Below are 14,347 nucleotides of genomic sequence, written 5' to 3'. Positions count from 1 at the left end.
GATCAATTCTCTGGAAAAATTTTTTTTTTTAAATTAAAAATTTCATTTTAACGCGTTCGCTACCAGCGACGCATATATGCGTCGTTTATTTGCTGTAGTTCTATGTGTTTTTCGAAATCTCCGGTAGCGAACGCGTTAAAAATCAATTTTTGTTTTTCCCCTTCGACCAAAACCAAAACACACTGGATCCAAAATAAAATAATTTCTTTTGAAATCGACCAGAAATTCTTTCGCTTGTGGAAATCAACGAAATGGAAAACAAAAATATATTCTCCCACACAAAACACCCACACATAGAAAAGGAAATTAATTCCAAAAATATTAACACCCAATTGTTACATTTTTTTGAGCAAAACCAGAAAAAAAGAAAAGAGCAACCAGAATTTCAAAAAAAAATTATCATAATAATAATAGGGTTTTTTTATGGAAAAAAATAATGAGAATTTTTTTTTTTTTTTGAAAAATTGATAACAAAAAATGGCTTTTCTCTGAAAAGCCATAAGCCACCATCATCATCATCATATGGTTTACAGAATGAAAAAATAATGATTTTTTCCCCTTCTCCCCTCATCTCACTCTATTTGATGATAACTTTTTGTTGTTGTTTTGGTTGTTGTTGTTGTTTTTCGTTGTTGTTGTTGTTTTCAGTCATAATAATTATTTTTCATTCAGAGAATCATTCATCACCACCGCCATCAACAACAGAATCAACAGAATCATTATTCATTATTCTGGATGATGTTTATTGATTATTATTCTGATACATGTTTTGTTTTACCTGATACTTTTACTTGACCAAATGACCGTATATGTTATGACTACTGAAATTCTTTTTGTTGTTGTTGTCCATTTTTGGCTTTCAAGAATTTCTCTCATACAGAATTCTATTCTAACAGTTTTTCATGGTTCTGTTTCATACGGTTCATCGATTCTCTTTATTCATTTCACATTTCATTAGGAAATTACTATTTGTGTGTGAGTGAATCGAGTTAATTTTTTTCTGGTTCGATTCATTTCTTTTTTCTTCTTTGGATTCTTTTTTTTTTTTGGCCATTTCGAAAACCCAGAAAAATATTTACTTACAACTGTCAGTTTTATTGTTGACAGAATGAAAAAAAAAATGGATAAGGATATATACAAAGTCACCAGCTATTCAATGTATCATCCTATTATTCTGTTTTTCATTTTGGTTGTCTATTTCGAGAATTCCCACATTGAACACATCGATGTCCATTTCATTTTTTCTCTTTCCAATGGAATGTATCTGGTTGAATAATTCTACGCTTTTTTGTGTTTGCACACCCCCATCCTTTATGCATGTGATTTCTGGTTATATTCGATATCGATATGTCCAAAACGAAAGCAAAAAGAAAAGATACACACTATATATAGGGTTTTTTTTTTCACTGTTTGATTTTGACATATGGGATAAAATTGAAAATGGAATCGATTACATTTTCGGTAAAACAAGCCGGGGGAGGGAAAAAAGTGAAAAAAAAACGATTCTATCACATAGGAATCTGGATCATCATCATCATCAGCTATTTTCCGAAAATGCGCCTGTGTATTCTGTATTCTTTTGTTGTTGTTGTTGGACTTTTTCATATCTCCTGTGTATTCACACAACACACTAAACAACGATTACAAATAATCCGTATTTATTGAATCGGTAAGAATTTTTCACTTTTTTTTTCTTGTCAAAGAATCTATTACAAAAGTATGAAATTATATATTTGTTTGATTCAAAAAATCCAAAAAAAAGGAAAAGATTATGCGCGCTTTTTTTTATATTGAAAAAAATCGGGCATGCGCATCAACAAAAAAAAAAATTTTCATCTTTGAATGCTCCACCCACTTTGTATATTTATCCAAAACATGAAGAAGAAGAAGTAGAACAGGAATAAAATGGAGGACACACATGCATAACATATATGTACATATACGGTGTTCATGTAGAGGAAGTGGAAAAACGAGTAGGATGATCAAGAGAGAAAAACAGAAAGAAAAAAGGGAGTACCGTTTCTTTTTTTTTGTTTCATTTCATATGTGGGTGAGTAGTAGCACGACCGACGACCATGATAAGTGGATTTCCCACATCTCCTTCCCCCCTCTTCGATGAAAATAAATTCCTCAATGAGAGAGAATAAAGATGGATATTTTGTTAAAGTTTTTATTTTTCGTTTATTACTGCTGCTTGATATGATGCTCGACAAACAAGCTTTTTTTTATATATAGCTTCCTTTTGGGAAAAGAAAAAAACTTTGAAATCTTTTTTCTTCGTGTTTTGATGAGAGAGGAAAAAAAACACCACCACCACCACCACCATTGACCGTCATCGAATCAATTCGAATGTTTTTATGGTGTTATATTGTTGTTGTTGTAGTTGGCATCAAGTCTCAAAGAAAAAAGTGGTCAAAGTGGTCTTCTACTTCTTCGAATTTCATTCATCTCCTTGTTTTGTTAAGGAACTTCGATGTGTTTGAATAAGAATGAATGAATGAAAGAATGAAAAGTTCAATTTGGTCAAATAAAATGTTACGCTCCAAAATGATATAGATGATATCGATAAAGAGAGGGTGAGTAGTATTTACAATCTATACGATATTTGCTAGGTACCAGATCTTATATATATAGATTTCAGATAAATTCTCTATATATATAGATGCCACTACCACCATTTCCATTACTGTCATCATCATCATCATGGATTGATCCATACCAACACCCACTCATAAAAATTGTAGCAGCTATTTTAATGTCCAATACCAATCGCAGATAATAATTCTTCAAATTGAGTCTCTCGTTTTTTATTTCTTTTTGGATCCATAGTGATCATCATCATCATAATAATCATCGACATTAAAAGTTATTGAATTTTCAGTGGATCATCATCATCATACATGAATTGATCAAGTTTTTATCCTTCAAGTTGTTTCAAATAACAACAACGATAACGACATTGAATCATCATTTGGAATCTGTTGAAAAAAAAAACAGAATTAAAAGGTTCAAATTGAGACAAAATTCATCTTTTTCTTCTTTCTTCATTCATCAACCCATCCCCTACCAATCATCATCATCCATAAGTGATAAGATTCATTTTGTTTTTTTGTTGTTGTTGTTATTGGTGGTGAATTGAAATCAACAACCAAATATGAAATTCATCATAATCAATATGAATATTTTAATGATTATCAATATTATCATTGGCTGTTGGTTAGCCGGTCAAGCTTTTGCCTATGTTGAGGTAGGATTTTGTTTTCTTTTTCATTTTTTTGAATCCATGTTTTCAATTCCCTAAAGTTATGTATTTTTCTGTAATTAACTTGGTAGAATCTTTCTTTTCATTGTTTCTTTATTTTTGTTCGAATCATATCTTGATAACAAGGAAAACCCAATAATAACATTAATTCCCGTTTTTTTGTTGTTGTTCGGTGAGGAAAAGAAACAAAACAAAAATCAAACAAACTTGTTTCTTGTTATTTAATTTTATTATTATTTCAAACAACAAAAAAAAACCTGACTCCAAACATAAGTTAATTGGAAATTATTATTATTATTATTATATCATGATGATGATCAAATCAATCAACAAATATTTTTTTCATTCATTCAATTTTGATTAAAAAACAACAACAACAACAAAATGTTTGATCAGTTTTATCTACTTTAGTTTTATTATTATTATTCTTTTTTCCTTTGTTTTATGTGGATTTAGGTGTTTGTTCTGTGTACATTTGGTGGATTTTGTTTTTGTTTTGTTTTGATTGTTTAATGATTAAAATCTTATAAATTTTTCTAATATTTGTTGATTTTGTTGATTGATTATATTGTCTTATCACAACAACAATAATAATAATATTCTTTTTTTTACACAATATATATGAACGGTTTATCTTTTCTGTTTTTTTTTTTTTGGGTAAATATATTCTTGTTTGCCTTCCTGCCTGTCTGGTTTTGTTTACTTAATTCATTTTCATTTTTTTTCATGTTTATAAAAGTTTTAAGAATTTTTTTTGTTTTGTTTTTGTTTGTTTTGTTTGTTTGCCTATTTATTTACTTAGGGTTCAAAGAATATGAACCATTTGAATAAAACAAAAATACAAGTAGAAAATTTTATTCATCATTTTTTTTGATCTAGAACTGAATGAATATTTGCAATGATATGCAAGTTTTTTTTCTGTTTGTTTGTTTGATTGATTCTCTTCATCTATATTTGTTTTTTTTTTTTGTTTCTGTGTTTTTCTGTATAATAATCATTTGAATTTGATGATAAAATGTTTAATATGGTAATGTTTAATAATGATGGATAAGGGAGAAAAACATTACATTCGTATACACACAAAACAAAACATGGATATACATTGAATGTTTGAATTGAATACCATGGATGGAAATATACAACAGAAAAGAAAATAAATTCATTTGCCTTATTTGTACATTTAATTTTTGAAGAGCAAAAACAACAACAACAATAACAGGCTTTTGGCTTAGCTTAGTTATTACTGTTTGATAATGTTATACAGCGTTTTTTTTCCTTTTTCATCATCATCATCATTATCATCAAAATCGCCCACGTTTATTATTTCAAAATGATGATGCTGGCCTTTTTTCTGTTGTCGTTGCTTTAATCAATAAGCAATACACACACTTTGGAATATGATATGTTTATATCGATGAAAACATGTATTGATGACCAAAAACTTAGAGAAAAAAATGATGATAAAATTTCTTTTTCTACGGATTTAGGGTAGGATTGAAAATTTATTCGAATTTTCAATGGAAAAAAAGACTTATTTTCCTTTGTTTGTTGTTTGTATTTGACCAGGAGAAAGAAAAAACACTAAAACATTTGATAATGAAAAACACCTGGTGTTTCGTGTGTTTCAGCCCAAATTTTCTTCATTTTGTTTTCATTTCAAACGAAAACAACAGATTTGACGTAAATAGAAAACTAGAAAAAAAACAAAACAACCAATCCCACCCTCATATTTGACCAGAAATGAAAACTAAAGAAAAAAGATAAAGAAAAATGGCAGCTGACAATCGAGAATCTCAATGATAATCATTGAATCACCATCATCATAAGGTTATGATAAGGTTTCTTTTAGTTTTAGTTTTTTCTTGTTCAATTATTTTAAATTGATTTTTTTTCTTTTGCTTGGATCGTTTCCTTGGAAGTTTTGTTTTGTTTTGTTTGTTTTGTGAATTTGTTACTATTGTGTTGTCTGTTGCAATCAATTGAATTCAATCAATGAGAAAAACATATTGAAACAAATTCATTTGATATTTCATATTACAAATGAAATACAACCGGATTCTTCTTTGTTTTTTGGAAACATTTCTTTTTGACGCCAGAAACAAAAAGAAAACAGCATGTACCGTTTCTTAGGAAACTTGTTTTGTCTATGAATCATCGAGAATCGATGATCCAGCAGAAAAACAACAACAACAAACAAGCAAAATGTATAGAAACGAAATTCATTCATTTTTGATGCTTATTGAAACCATATGATGTATGTTCAATACCCTTTAGGGCAAAAGAATAATCTTTAGCAAAAAAAATAATGATCTCTTATAGATTCTGGTGAGAATATCATCAACCGATTCTTTTTTTGCACAGAATAACAATAATTTATTTGTTTGCCCGATACATTACATCATTGATTTCGTTTATCTTTGTTTAGAGACACAATGTATTTTGGAAATTCTCTAAAGTTTTTGTTGTCTAAATTATTTTTAAAAAATAGAAATATTTTACCCAGAGAATATTTGAATGGAATACTGCTAAATAAATAAATTTTTTTTTACAAAAAAAAGTGATAAGAATCATCATTTCTTGAATAATGAAACTGATTGTAATGATGATTATTATTATTCCCAAGAAAATAATGCTGATAATAAATTAGAAAAAAAGTTTTCTTTTTCTTATTCTTTTGCATTCAACTTTCTTTTGCATTCATTCATTCTTTACACATTGATTTCAATCATCATCATTATTTTGCCGAAAAACTTGTTTGACAAATAAATCATTTGCTTGTTTGTTTTTTTCATTGAAAATAAACATTTTATTTTTGTAAAATAAACAAACAGACAAATTATAGAAATAACACAGAAGATCCATCCATTGCACAGAGCAAATGTGACTTAATAAAAATGTTGATGGAAAAAAATTAAATTTAAAAGAAGAAGAAAATGATTTTGCGGCTGGAAAACATTAAAGTTAACATGAAATAATAATGATGATGATTTATTTATTCGACAACAAATAATAATGCATACATCATGTATAAATTATCGTATTGAAACCTTCTATACTACCCACCCATTCTACAGAATAATTTCAATTTTTTTTGCAAATGAAAAATTGAATTTAGAATTTTTCGATTTGGAAAAGAAAATCAATTTTGCCTATCGATGATTATTCCTATTACATATTATTCTTTGACCTTTTTTTCATCGCCCCTTGTTTTTTTCGAATGTGAATGACGTCTGGAATTCATTTGATTATTATTTTTTTGCTTGTTTCGAGACGCCGTCGTTGTTTTACGAATTGAGACACACACAAAATGTATGCATTCAACAAAATATGTTTCGCTTCAATGTTTTTTTTCGTTGTTATTCTCTGGGAGTAGATTTCATCGAGCAAAGAATAATAATGAATTTGGTTGGAAAAAAAACCGACAACAAATTTTCCCAAAGAAAAAAAACTAGCCGAAACACTTTTTTTTCATCTGGAATGAATTTTGACAAATATTAGTGAGTGGTGGTGGTGGTGGTGTGAAAATAAAACCGAATAAATAATATTCGAAATGTAGAGAAAAAGCAAAAACAAAAAACTTTTACCATATCATTACCGTTGTCAATGTTTTATTTTGGTTAACAAAAAAAAAGTTTCACCACCACCATCATCATTCATTGGGCAAGGTTATTTTCTCTCACTCTCCTTTGAGCCCCATTTTCCCCTTTCCATTGGTTCATGATGCAAAGAAAAAAAAAAAGAAATATGGAACACTTTTTGTTTCTAACTTTCCTTCTCGCTTTCTCTATATATATGTCTGTCTTTCAATCTGATGAATCTATATATGAAATGAAATGGTATTTTGGAAAATTCTGATTTAATGTACAGCGGCTGTGTGTGTGCTCATACTATCTTGATAATGTTGGTGATGATGATGATGATCCATTTGGGAGCAACCAAACAAAAAAAAAGAATACTTTTTCTTTCGTTTTTTTTACAATATGAATGAAGGATTCTTGTTGATGTTGTTGTTGTTGTTGTTGGTTATGTGTGTTGTTTTCCACAGCCACCCCTTTTCCACCCAAAACTCCCATAGAAAAAAAACATCAATTTTGTTATTTGTTTTTGATTGTAATATTTTTATTTTTCTTTATTATTACAAAGATGTTTTTCCTCACATTCAATAGTCTATTTCGAAAAAAAAAGAAAAAGATTTTCCATAGAGAATTATTTCAATTTTGGGTATATTTTTTTCACACCCACATTTAAACACCTACACACCATATACAAACATTATCGAACTGTCCATTTCTAAATGAATGTACATTGAATGTGAATGTCATAAATTGTTATTGGAATTAATGGAACCGAATACAACAAAAAAATAAAATAAAATAAAATAAAAAGAAGAAGAAAATCTTGATTGACGTTTATAGAAAATGAAGAAATCTCTCAAAAAAAAATTCTGGAATAGGAATCAGTAATTGGTAGCAGTAGTAGTTAATAGAATCTAAAGAAAAAAAAATTCCGGCAAATTCTCTCTTTCATTAAATTGACAGATTTTTTTTCTCTCTCCAGAATTCTGATTAAAGTTTATGATATTAATTTCTTTTTTTTTTTTTGAACATTTATTTAAGCTTTTTGACAAGTTTTTTATTTTTATTATTATTATTTTGGTCACCAAACCAACATATTGGTTACCAAAATAAGAATTTGGCTGTCTGAAAATAAAAATTTATTTACTTTTTTTTTGGTTTCATTAAATTTAGGCATTAGCAGCTAATCTTGATACAGCACAATTAGGTCATTTTCAGCCAATGGTTGCCATATTATGTGGACATGGTAAATACCATAATCAATTTCTTAATGAAGATAATAAATGGATAACAGATATGGATTCAAGAGCTGTTTGTACGAAAAATACATTGGAAATATTGGAATATTGTCGAAAGGTAAATTTATTTTGTTTGTTTGTTTGCTTTTTCAACTAATGATGACATATAAGACAGATTATTGTCATTCGTGACTTTTGTAATGTTATTCAGATTTTAGATAATTTTATTAAATATTTTGTTTGTTTGTTTTTTCTTTTAAAATTTTCAATTAAAATGATAACTAAATATATGTTGAATGTGTAGGTTTATCCGAAAAAAGATATTCGTAATATTGTCGAATCGAACAAATATTATCGTATTGAATGGTGTAAAGTTGGCCAAACAAAATGTAAAACGAAACATTATGTTAAGCCTTATCGATGTTTAGAAGGAAGCTTTCAAAGTGATGCATTATTGGTACCTGAACATTGTGTCTTCGATCATATACATAATAAAAGTTTATGCCAGAATTCACAATATTGGAATCATACAGCAATAATTAGTTGCTCTACACGTAATATGAAATTACAAAGTTATGCAATGCTTTTACCATGTGGTGTTGGAATATTTTCCGGTGTTGAATTTGTTTGTTGCCCACATTCTTCATCATCAATGTCCATGAATCATGTAGCAGGTGCGGCTGCTGCTGCTGCTGCTGCTTCTACTTCGAATATTCATTCTTCTGGATCTAACAATGATTATTGGTCATCGAAAAAACATAATACATTATCAGCTCAAAATCAAATGGATGATATGAGCGATACTGTTAGCAATAATAATAATAGATATAATAATATTAATAGAAAATCTGATGATATTTATAATGATCAATCAGATTCATCGGATGAAGATCAAAATGATGGCGAAAATAATAACGATGATAATAATATTAATGGTGATGGTGGTGGCCAAGATGATGATTATTATGATGATGATTTTGATGATGATAGTGATGTTGAAGATTTACCATCAACAAGATCACCAAGCACAACAACAACAACAACTACTACAACAACAACGACAACAACCGAAACACCAATAAAATATTATCTAAGCCATTTTAATTCACAAAAAGAACATCAAGCATTCAAAGATACACAAAAAGCATTAGATGATGATCATAAATTAAAGGTTACAAAGGTTAGTTTAATAATAAATTTCGATTTGATGTCAATTTTATATATTATTATAAATTATTTGTAATTGTTTTTCAAATTTTATGTCATGTCATTGTATTTTAGGTTATGAAAGAATGGAGCGAATTAGAAGAACGATACCAGGAGATGCGTATCAAAGATATGAAAAAAGCAGATGAATTCAAAAAACGAATGACAAATCGTTTCCAAAAAACAGTTGAAGCACTTGAAGAAGAAAATTCGGCAAAAAAACGACAAATTATTTCAATGCATCAACAACGTGTAATGTCAATTATTAATATGCGTAAAAAATCGGCAATGGATTGTTATACACAATCATTGGATGAAATTATACCGAAAGCAAAAAAGATTGAAAAATGTTTGAAAAAATTATTACGTGCATTAGAAAAAGATCGTATGCATACATTACATCATTATAAACATTTATTGAATTCATTCACTAAACAAGCATTAAAAGATAAGAAAGCAATATTAGATCATCTTACCGATCTAATCAAAATGGCAAATCAAAGTATACAGATGTTAGATCGTGTTGCAATCGTTGCAGATAAAATCAAATTCCGTATGATTGCCTATTGGCATAATTTACGTGGTGTTCCAATTGAACGAACAATTTCACATGAAACTGAACTTAACATTATGAATCGTTATGAAGAAGAAGTGGCACAAAAACAAATCGAACGTGAACGACAAAAAAGCTTAGAAGAATTGAATCGTGAACAAAAAGAATTGGATGAACAAGAACAACGTCAGAATAGTGAAACAGTAAATAGCTCACAACAGCAACAAAGTAAATCATCAAATCGTTATCAATATGATCCCGAATCAATGGAAGATGAAAAAACATCAGCTCAAGCATCTGATGATGATAATGTTAATGATGCATCATCATCATCATCATCATCAAGTTCATCGACAACTAAATCAGCAATGGTTTCATCATCATTATCATCATCAACATCAACATTGTCACCAATTGTCGATGATTTCTGGAGCCAAGAAGATCCTGAATCAAATGAAATAAATCGGGTTGCCCATTCAAATCAACCATTATATATACAAAGCCAATCTTTTCATCACAATGAACCGGTAAATAATCGTACATAAACTGTCTTAATAAATTAAAATGATTATTTTCTATTCTAATCTTTTATAGAGTTTTACATTAAAACGTGAACATTATCATTCAAAAATGAAATGGAACGGAAGTGTTTATCTTACATTGGCATTCGCTGGTATCGCATTGTTAACGGCAACAATCGTTGGTGTTGTATTATTACGTAAACATACACAAACATCACCACATGGTCAAGGTTTTATTGAAGTAAATCAAGCATCAACACCGGAAGAAAAACATGTTATCAATATGCAAATCAATGGCTATGAAAATCCAACATTTAGATATTTTGAAACACAAGAAGATTAATATTTTGAAAATAAAAATAATAAACAGCTGAATAGAGAAGAATTTTACATCATAAAACAATGACATTTATAATGATCACAAAAATACACATTCTCACACATCCATAAACTCTCTCACTCTCACACACACATCCCAATATATACACAATGTAATACCAGTGTGTTATTTCCTAATTAATCATAATGATATTCCGTGAATATTTCTTAATCACTATTTTTCATTATAGTCATTATTTTGGGACCAAAATTCTTATTATTATGCCATCATCGAATTGAATTTTGGTTCTTTCTAATTGTTTACCTACCAACATTCTTCGGTTTTCTTTCTATTTTATTCCATTTATTTTTTTTCTTTCATTTTCGTCTTCACATCACACACATTTATATATAAATTATATCAGCCAACACAAAAAAATTATGATTCAATTTGATGATGATACAAAACAAAAACCTAGGCCATGTCGATGAATCCTGTGTGTGTGTGTTTTTCTCATTCAAAATCTTTTTTCAAACATCTTCAAAACAAAAAAAATAATGTTTCCGTTTCACAATGATTTTTCTTTCAATATATTCTTGCTCTTAAATGTGTTTGTGTGTGTGTGTGTGTGTTTTGTACATTTTTTTCCGTTTGTTTTTCTTGAGTGTGTGTGTGCATCCCCGTGTTCTTTTTTCTTTTGAATTGAAACAACAACAGCAGCTAAAACAAAATATAGAAAACAAAAAACAGATAAAATTCCTGTATAATATCTTCACAATTATATCCGATTTTTTTTTCTTTTCCTTTGATTATTATTGTTACTATTATTCTCATAATGATTGTTTTCATTTACAGAAATGAAATGAAAAACACTGACAGAATATTCTTACACACATAATCTATACACACATTTATACCCATCATCACATTATATCAACAACAACAACAACAAAAAAAACGACTGATTACATAAAGTTATGAACACATCACCATCATTCAATTATTAATCAGAAAAAACATCAGGCAGCATCAGACAGTATTATTATTATTATTATTATTTTATCAAAAAAAAAAAAAAATTTCAACATCATCATCATCTATATTTGATCGATATTATATGATTTCAAATGAAATATTCGTTTTCGATATTCTTTCTATTTGTTTTGTTTTGTTTTGTTTCGTAATCACGACAACCGCAAATTCACCACAAAATTATCGATTTTGAAGAAAAAGAGACATTAGAAAAAAAACATCATTCAAAATGAATAATGTCTATCCATATATAGAATTGTCGGATCAAAAAAAAGAGAAGTTTTCATTCGTCTAACAAACAAACAAATCGATCAATTTTTTCATCATTTTTTTCTCACACACAAACAAAATATTCATTTATTATTAGTTCACAAAATCGATCTATTTCGATTCAATCGATTGTGAAATTGATGTATGACGGTATGCTTCAAGAAGTACTCATCTTATCATTTCGGTTATTATTATCATCTTGTTCGGCTGCTTTTCTCCCCATCCTTTTTTCGCTCTCTCAGATCGATTCATCAACGGAAAGAATTATACATAATTGAAAATAATATGCTGAAAAGAAAATATCTAATATCGATCAAAACATAACCCATGTTGTGGATGGTAACCGAGATTCTTCTTTTTTTTGTTTGAGTGAGGCCCGATCATCATTTTTATCGTCGTTCATCATCAACATCAACGATAGCAACTTTAACATTAACAACAACAACAACAACAACAATACAATCATCATAGACAAACATAAACACACATTTTGGCCATCAATTATAACCAAAAAATAATAATTATTTAGCATACTACCTACACACACACACGGAAGAGCAGCTCATATCATATTCCGAATTTAAAGTAGGATATAACAACAACAACAACAAGCTCACGCAAACTCAAGAATCGTTGTCAGACAATGAAAATAGACTTAATGGACCAAAATCAGGAATTTTTTGCTCTTCATTATGATAATTATTATTATTATTATAATGAACAGGAAATTAGAATTTTTCTTTTCATTACATTTCTCTTTTTTTTTGAAAAATTCTTCTTCAATCACATGATAACAAATGTACCAGACAAAAATATTTCCGAGAAAAAAAAATTCTTTTCAATTTTTCGAAACTAATGCTGCTGAATTGTTTGCAAAAAACAACACTATATTATCTTGTCATCATTATTATCTTAATGAAAGAAAACGTTCGTTTTGTTTTTGTGAAAATTTTGAAAATATTTTTTTTTTTAATATCAAAAAATTCAATTATTTTCATTTTTAATCATTCCATGATTATCTCATTATTTCATTGACAAAAAAAAAATTCACTTATTATTATTTCATTTTCATTTTTTTTTGTTTGTTGCTGTTAACTCTATAATTCCTGTGCCATAGGCTGCTGCTGAAAAATAACTGTTTATTTTAATTTCTGAATTGCCATTTTTTTTTAATTTCATTTTTTTTTTCTTAATTGATTTCGTTTAATTAAATTTTTATTTTACCCTCATCATCTTTTCACATTTATCAAAAAGAAAACGATCGATTTTGTTCGATATATATTGATTGTGTGTGTGCGTGCATATTTACCCGAGAATCGATTTTCGTATGACTTGTTGTTGTTGTTGTTGCTTTCGTTTAGCCTAAAATAATGTAATACAAAATTTATATTTCAACAAAAACAGCCCCCAAACAAACCGATAATTATAATTATTAATTAAAAATCTATAATTTTCATTCAGTTTATTTTATTTTCGGGCTGAAAACAGCTAAAACCGAATTCATTTATTTTCTTTTTCACACCATCCGATATATAAGCAAAGCAAAAAAACAACAGTAATGATGAAAAAATTCTGATTCAATTTGAATTTGTTCCTTTCTTTGATTCTTTTCTATATATAAAAATCCTGACAAAAATTCAACAAAAACAACAACAACAACAACAATCAACTAATCAATAGACGATAAAGAATTTCAAGGTTAAACAAAAACTGTTCTGCAAAAAAAAACAACCAAGCAAAATGCCTATCCATCCATTTGAAACATACAATAAACAGAAGCAGTAGAATTTGTCGTTTTTTTCTTCTTCTTCATGTCACTATTTTCTTATTCCATTCAAAACAAAAACAAAAACAAAAAAGAAATTTCTTAAAAACAACAACAACAACAACAAAAAACTATAACAACAAAATCTACCTGAGAAAAAGATTTTTTTTTTCACCTGAAAAACAAAGAATAATTAAAATTAATTATAAATAATTTGAAAAATAACCAACCAACCAACCAATCCAGTCAAAAGTAAAAAATTTCACAATGAAAAATACCACCAATTAACACACACACACAAACTTTTAAAGCAACCAAATTTATCATCATTACCATAATAATAATAATAATATGACAGAATTTCAATTATAACCCAAAAAAAAAACTAAACTAAAAACAAAAACAATTTTGAAAAAAATGAAATAAAAACTTGAATAAAAAAAAATTTAAATAAAAAAGACACACGTGTGTTTACTTCATTTTTTTAAAATTGATATTTATTGAAATGAGAACACCGAATCAATCGAGCTACTTTGTCGATTTTTCGAATTGGAAAAAAAACCGACAAAATTCATTTCAATTTCATCTAAACAAAATGTGTTGAAG

At 28.1% G+C, this 14,347-nt stretch overlaps 1 protein-coding gene across 3 annotated transcripts; it reads left to right on the top strand.

Annotated features, from left to right (window-relative positions):
* Nucleotides 1–2,173: 2,173 nt before the first annotated feature.
* Appl (amyloid-beta-like protein) lies at nt 2,174–13,963 on the top strand. Of its 3 annotated transcripts, none has more exons than XM_027345142.2 (6): nt 2,174–2,576; nt 2,663–3,247; nt 8,011–8,193; nt 8,380–9,255; nt 9,357–10,361; nt 10,429–13,963. In XM_027345142.2, the coding sequence occupies exons 2-6, from the start codon at nt 3,155–3,157 to the stop codon at nt 10,696–10,698; spliced, it is 2,427 nt and encodes an 808-aa protein (XP_027200943.2). In that variant the 5' UTR covers nt 2,174–2,576; nt 2,663–3,154; the 3' UTR covers nt 10,699–13,963. The 3 variants fall into 3 exon arrangements, with proteins under 3 accessions (XP_027200943.2, XP_075675917.1, XP_075675918.1); XM_075819802.1 differs by having other exon boundaries at nt 2,642–3,247; XM_075819803.1 differs by having other exon boundaries at nt 2,635–3,247.
* Nucleotides 13,964–14,347: the final 384 nt, after the last annotated feature.

The sequence above is a fragment of the Dermatophagoides pteronyssinus genome, unplaced genomic scaffold, assembly GCF_027571235.1.
Source record: "Dermatophagoides pteronyssinus isolate colony J.1.1.1.1 unplaced genomic scaffold, Derpt_VIB-CSIC_2022.12 sq0004, whole genome shotgun sequence".
Taxonomy (NCBI): domain Eukaryota; kingdom Metazoa; phylum Arthropoda; class Arachnida; order Sarcoptiformes; family Pyroglyphidae; genus Dermatophagoides; species Dermatophagoides pteronyssinus.
This window is presented reverse-complemented; position numbering and strand designations above follow the sequence as displayed.

Bases quoted from the DNA above. Each gene is read 5' to 3' on its own strand.
- Appl (XM_027345142.2), top strand. From the start codon at position 3,155: ATGAAATTCATCATAATCAATATGAATATTTTAATGATTATCAATATT. The intron at 3,248-8,010 runs GTAGGATTTTGT...CATTAAATTTAG, and splicing joins AAGCTTTTGCCTATGTTGAG to GCATTAGCAGCTAATCTTGA. The intron at 9,256-9,356 runs GTTAGTTTAATA...ATTGTATTTTAG, and splicing joins ATAAATTAAAGGTTACAAAG to GTTATGAAAGAATGGAGCGA.